Here is a 6459-nt window from a genome sequence, read left to right on the forward strand (position 1 = left end):
GTGAAACCAAATAAGGAGCTGAGGGCTCTTGTGGCTAAGAGAGACATTGCATGTGAGCTAAATCCTTTCTCCAACTACTCCAACGCCCTAGACCCCAATTATACTACTTTTCACGGCAGTCCATGGTATTGGTCAAATGGCACAAAACGCACCACTTCACCCACTTGATTTTACAGTGAAAATATTTATGCTTCGAATTTTCATCAATATTAGTTTTTTTTTTTTTTTTTTTTTTAACTGTATGGCATAACCCACCTCATTTTTGTAATTAAATTAAGTATATGGGACGGAATCGATACTTTATTTATCGGAGTAAGAACGGAGATGATGCACCAATTACAAACCCATTCCATAATAGGGGCAAAATTAGTATGACGAATTTTCTAAGAGGACGTATGCTTTAGCCAATTCCACTGCGCTGCCATCCCTAGTTGGTATGCCAATTAAGGGTGCAAATAAGGAAAGTTGAAACTAAACAACATCTAATCTAATTGTATAATATTTACATTATTAAAAAGGAGGTGAATGGTTCAAACTCTGGTATGGACAAAAAGTGTGTGTGAATGAATTAATTTCTTGCTATTTTTGCGACTAAATCCACAATAATAACATGCATATAATTTCCCCATGTTAGATGAAAATTTCTTAAATTACTCATTGTATAATTATTAACACACTATTCTATTTTATTCCTTCTAATTGTATTTTGTTTTCTTATAAAAAAGTTAAAATTTTATATATTTTCTATTAATATTTCATTGAGCCATCGAGGTAACAAAGATATATTTCTCAAAGTGGAGTCAAACCAATCAAATTTTTGTTTCTCAAAAATTGCAACAATTATTAAATATAATTTAAGTCATGAACAATATTTTTTCTTTACAACTCTCTTTTTTACCTTTAACTTATTGCTTCTTCTTCTTCTTTGTTTTTAACTCCCTTTGCACATCAGTTATCATATATATATATATATAGGTTTATTTTTTTTTTAATTATATATATATTAATTAATTAAAATAATATTGTAAAAAATATTTTATTATGATTGATATATAACTTTTTATTTTTAATTGTATAATTACATAGTACTATTGGCACCAACTGGAGTTGGTCAAGGTTTTTTTTTTTTTTTTTTTTTTTTTTTTTTTTTTTTTTTTTATCCTATTCTATTCAGCCACGATAAATTATCAAATGGCCCTGGATCATTTGATATGTGATAGACCAATTCAATTCAGACTGTTATTCCACATAAGTTGTTATTAATTAAGCCAAAACAAAAATAGCGGAGAATAAAATATAAGTTGTTTCTTTTAAAATACGCAAAATTTCAACTTGTTTATATAAAAATAAATAAACCTAAAAAGCATTTTCATCATCATGGTAATTGTAAAGGGCTACTGGCGTCCAACTCCTAACAGGCTAACACCCTCATTGCAAATGGACCTTTTCACATTGATATTTCTTTGTAATATATTAATATACTCTTGTAGGACCATTTTCTTAATCCAATAGTGTAAATTGAATTAATTCACCAAGTATCAATGGAGCAGAACGACCCCACATTTATGGTAACCAATACAAATAGGAATTTTCAATTGATCCCCAAAAAATTATTAATTAAGCCGAAACAAAAATAGCGGAGAATAAATATAATTTGTTTCTTTTAAAATGCGCAAAATTTCAACTTGTTTATATAAAAATAAATAAACCTAAAAAGCATTTTCATCGTCATGGTAATTGTAAAGGGCTACTGGCATCCAACTCCTAACAGGCTAACACCCTCATTGCAAATGGACCTTTTCACATCTAGATCTGATGCAAGCGAGATAAGAATATCTAATACTATTCCCCACCCGATACGGTCAAATCACTTTACCTAATCGGGTAGAATTCAAATACTTTCCAAGTGAGTGCACGTAAAATCAAATCAAGGGCAAAATCAACCAAATATGAGGAGTGGTTTATGCTTCTTCTTATTTTTTTTTTTACTGATTTAATCTAAGAACAATAAAAACAAACTTGAGAGGGCGTTAGAGCGTTTAACCCTTACAAATTTAAGTTTTATATTAGTCCTAGGTCAAAAGTAAGCTAATTTTAAAAAATAAAATGCCAAAACTACCGTCCATCACTTTTAACCTTAATTAATTGGACCTTTATACCCTTCATATGTTTTTACTTAAATATTATATTTACAGTCTCTTTCCCTACATATGAACTTGTAGGTTTTTTTTTATTATTATTATTATTTTTTTTTAAATAATTGGATCCTTAAATTTTTTCAATAAGTAAATATGGCCACACGGTTGAAGACTCCCTCTCAACCTTTCATTTTCAAGAGGTAGTGTTAGTTGGACAAATAAGTTCTGATATGGTTATTCACTCCCTATCCCACTGCAGTAGTAAAAAATATAATAACTGGATCACTAACCTAGACAGTGTGGATTCCCGGGAAATGATTTCGTTTCCTGGTTGAAGAATATGCCACCATAAATGGAGGTGAGCTCATGATGTCTCAGAGTGATCCCACGTTTTTGCCTGGAAGACAGCTTTGGTGAGATTGTGTGTCAAGTCAAGGGTAAAAATGATATTTCTTGTTTTAATAATACAAGTCACCAATGAGGCATACATGGGTTAAATTAAGCAGTGGGCATAATGGGAAAATCACTTTTTCAGTAAAAAAAAAAGTGACAGTTATTAATTCTCATAGGAGTTAATATGAGAACAATAAATAAAAGATAAATTTGAAAGTGTCAGAATTTGACCAATTTTTAATTCTTATGTCACGAGAAGTGCTAACAATTGTGGCCATGACAACTTCCTAGGAACTCTTATCATTTGGTTTTAACTAATAACAAAAAGAGTCCCAAGGAATTGTGATTGGTTTTTAACTATTGTCGCTAGCAAAGTCATAAATTTTACTTAGATTATTAATCGAAAAATACTATTTAGAATAATAATTTAGAGACTAAATTCTCAATTTTATGTAAGTAATGTAATATTTTGCCACTTCACTCATATAAATTAAATTATGTAATTATTAAATTCGATTCTTAAATCACGACTCTAAGTATTTGTAGGTCAGGAAATCTAATAATTCAGTCCCATCCATTCAATTGTTTGAAGACTTAAATGCATTATTAATGTATGGCTGGGACTGGTGCTTAAATTCTTAATCCAATAATAGCATTTATGTCATACCATCAAGTTGCTTAATTCTTAATCAAAGGAGAAAATATATATATATATACAATTGACGATAATTTAACACCCAAACTTTAAAACCGACCTATATTCTTATCCCATCGTCCATCTCAGAAGTCATATACCAAGTTAAGAGTCAAAAAGTTTTATATGTTACCTTCTATGCTTAAATAATAAATAGTTTTTGTTATATGTTTCTGTTTACGCTCTGCCTTAATAACAGAAACTAGGTCACTAAGGCTGTAATAGTAAAGCTCATTTATTCGGCCAAACCCACCACTATATTGGACTCTATAAAGAATTGAAAAACAATTCAAGTAACTAATTAAATAAATAAATGAATTTTGAAAAAAAAAAAAAAAAAAAAGGAGAATAAAAACTGAGGTGGCATGAAAGTCTACTTTTACTTGTGGAGTATTTGGCATATAATAAAAACCCATAAAAATATTTCTAATTTGAAGTATATATCCTATCCAATTTTTTTTTTTTTTTCCCCTCGAAATATCCTCAAAAAAATGGAAATATTATTAGAAGCAATCAAATATTTTCCTACATTGCTTAGCAATCAAAGATTTTTTTTTTCTCCCTCACACAGCAAACACTAATAAATTACTCATACTGTTGAGGAAACAAATTAATCACAGCATTCCCAAAACCAGTTTCCTGTTTTTTTTTTTTGGTTAGGTACTCAAAAATCATATTCGAGGAATCAACAAAAAGTAAATGCTTTTAATTTATTCCCCATCCCATTTCTATCCCAAATTCACATGCAAATATATATATATATATATATATAGGGACAAGAAGCGAAATGAATAGAAGCAACACGAGAGATGGGTTTGAGTCCATTTTCCAAAATAATTTTCTTAGTAATATTCTTGTTAGTGTGCATTGTAACCAATGCTCTACCCCGAACCAAGGTTTTTGATGTGACCAAATATGGTGCAATTGCAAATGGAAAGACTGATAACTCTAAGGTATACATTTGAATTTAAATCAACTTATTCTTGCATGCATATACCTAGTTTTGTTTTTTTTTGGTAACCAAGAATCAACTCAATTGTGTATATATATATTGCAGGCAATTTTGAAAGCATGGAAGGACTCGTGTAAATGGCATGGAAGAAGCAGAGTGTTGATCCCATTAGGGTCATACTTCTTGAGTTCATTGGACCTTATTGGTCCATGCAATGGTCCAGTGGAGTTTTTTATCAAAGGGGTGTTAAAGGCTCCCACAAAACCAGCACAATTCCTTAACACTAACCATTGGATTAACTTCCAATACATGGAGAATTTGACAATCACAGGTGGTGGGACTTTGGATGGCCAAGGTGCATCAGGTTGGCCATATAACAATTGCGGCAAGGGACAGTGTCCCGGCCTCCCTGCTGTAAGTACTATTTTCTATATATATATATACATATCTATATGTGTGTGTGTGTGTGTATGCATAATGAATTCAACGTTACAAAACAATGTGGTCAACATTTTTCTCTTAAATTGGATTGAGTTCTAGTTATTACTATTATATTAACACAAAGATTTCTTTGTTTTCAATTGTGGTGTGTACATGATGCTCAAAAAATGAGATCAGTCATTGACTCTCAACTTCATCAAGAATTCAGAGATCAGTCACATAAACTCACTCAACAGCAAGAATGTGCATCTCAACATTTTCGCATGTCATGGGTTAAACATAAGTCACGTAGGAATTTCAGCTCCCGGAGACAGTCCCAACACCGATGGAATCCATTTCGGTGTCTCAACCCACATCAGGATTTCAGTGATGGACATTGCCACTGGAGATGATTGCATATCTTTGAGTTCTGGAAACAGTAACATCCACATCTCAAAGAGTTTTTGTGGTCCTGGACATGGAATTAGCGTCGGAAGCTTAGGAGGGTCCGACGAAGAAGAACGTGTGACTGGATTAACAGTCACTAATTGCACTTTTAGGAGTACCCTTACCGGCGTGAGGATCAAAACTTGGGGTGCAAAACCTAATGATGCTGGTGGTGTTGCTTCAGACTTCCAATTTGATGACATTGTTGTGAACAATGTTTCCAACCCCATCCTCATTGATCAACAGTATTGTCCATACCCTCCATGTAGTCAGGTACATATTTGATTTAGTAATTAGTTCTTGCTTAGTTTGATGCTACTCAATAACTGAATTATCTGCTACTCTAGTTTCAAGTAATTAATTTTTCTTGATATTTAATATAGGAAAAATTACAGAGAAGTAGAGTTTTGAGAGTCTATGCTAGAGATGCAATATTATTCGAAGTCATGAACTTTGACCAAAGTCTGATATGGAAATGGAAAAACAATCTTCATTTGCCAAAATTACTTTTAGTATCTTCGGATACCACTTTTATGCATGTAAGTACTACTTTTATGCACAGATGTATCACTTTTGTGCACACAGGTACTGTTTATTGTGCAATCAAAAAAAGGCCGGCATAAAAAGTAGTACCTTTATGAACAAGAGTGATACTTACATGCATAAATGTGATACCTAAAAATACTAAGAGTAGTTTGGACAAATGAATATTGTTTTTTCATATTCGCATTAAACTTTGGTCAAAATTCATGATTTTGAAAAGTGTTGGTTTGACTCCATCTCTGAGTAAATAGACACCCAAGATTCCACTTTTCTATAATTTTTCCTCTAATTTATGAAATTATGATCCACTCGCAAGTAATACTAATAAACAAATAATAGGAGCCTCTTGAAAATTAAGGTTCTTTGTTGATCAAAACATCATGAAATTGAAAACACTTGTATTTGAAATATGAGAAATTCTTCCTCCTGTGACCTCTCTATATTTAAGAAAATGCTCCTAACACCACATACCAGGATTTAATATCCCATCATAAATATTTCAAGAAACACAAACAAACACACAATGAACCATGAAGTAGCACGCACTTCTTTTTGTGTGTATGTCAGTGTGTGTAGCATGTCTTGAAAGTAAATGACATTCTTATTTATTTAATTTTTTTTTTTTTTGGTTGGTTTATTCACAGAAACCGTCACAGATTCAGATAACCAATGTTACATTCAGTAATATTCAGGGCACTTCTGCATCAAGAGAAGCAGTAAAACTGGTGTGTAGTGGAAGCAAGCCATGCCAGAACATTGTGCTTGAGAATATCGACTTAAAATACCTTGGTCATGAAGGTCCTGCTATTTCTACATGTTCTCATGTCAATGTCATCTCTCACGGCCAAGTCATACCTCCTCCTTGCAGATAG

The 6459-nt window shown here is 32.0% G+C and overlaps 1 protein-coding gene across 1 annotated transcript; it reads left to right on the forward strand.

The window, feature by feature from the left end:
* Positions 1–4034: 4034 nt before the first annotated feature.
* LOC132281321 (exopolygalacturonase-like) lies at positions 4035–6459 on the forward strand. The gene is made up of 4 exons (XM_059783037.1): positions 4035–4178; positions 4283–4591; positions 4796–5317; positions 6193–6459. Exons 1-4 carry the CDS (start codon positions 4035–4037, stop codon positions 6457–6459), a joined length of 1242 nt encoding a protein of 413 aa, XP_059639020.1.

Source organism: Cornus florida, unplaced genomic scaffold (assembly GCF_030987335.1).
Source record: "Cornus florida cultivar Cherokee Brave unplaced genomic scaffold, ASM3098733v1 CherokeeBrave_3.0.0_Hap2_Chr11, whole genome shotgun sequence".
NCBI lineage: Eukaryota > Viridiplantae > Streptophyta > Magnoliopsida > Cornales > Cornaceae > Cornus > Cornus florida.

Bases quoted from the DNA above. Each gene is read 5' to 3' on its own strand.
- LOC132281321 (XM_059783037.1), top strand. From the start codon at position 4,035: ATGGGTTTGAGTCCATTTTCCAAAATAATTTTCTTAGTAATATTCTTG. The intron at 4,179-4,282 runs GTATACATTTGA...TATATATTGCAG, and splicing joins GAAAGACTGATAACTCTAAG to GCAATTTTGAAAGCATGGAA. The intron at 4,592-4,795 runs GTAAGTACTATT...AAATGAGATCAG, and splicing joins AGTGTCCCGGCCTCCCTGCT to TCATTGACTCTCAACTTCAT.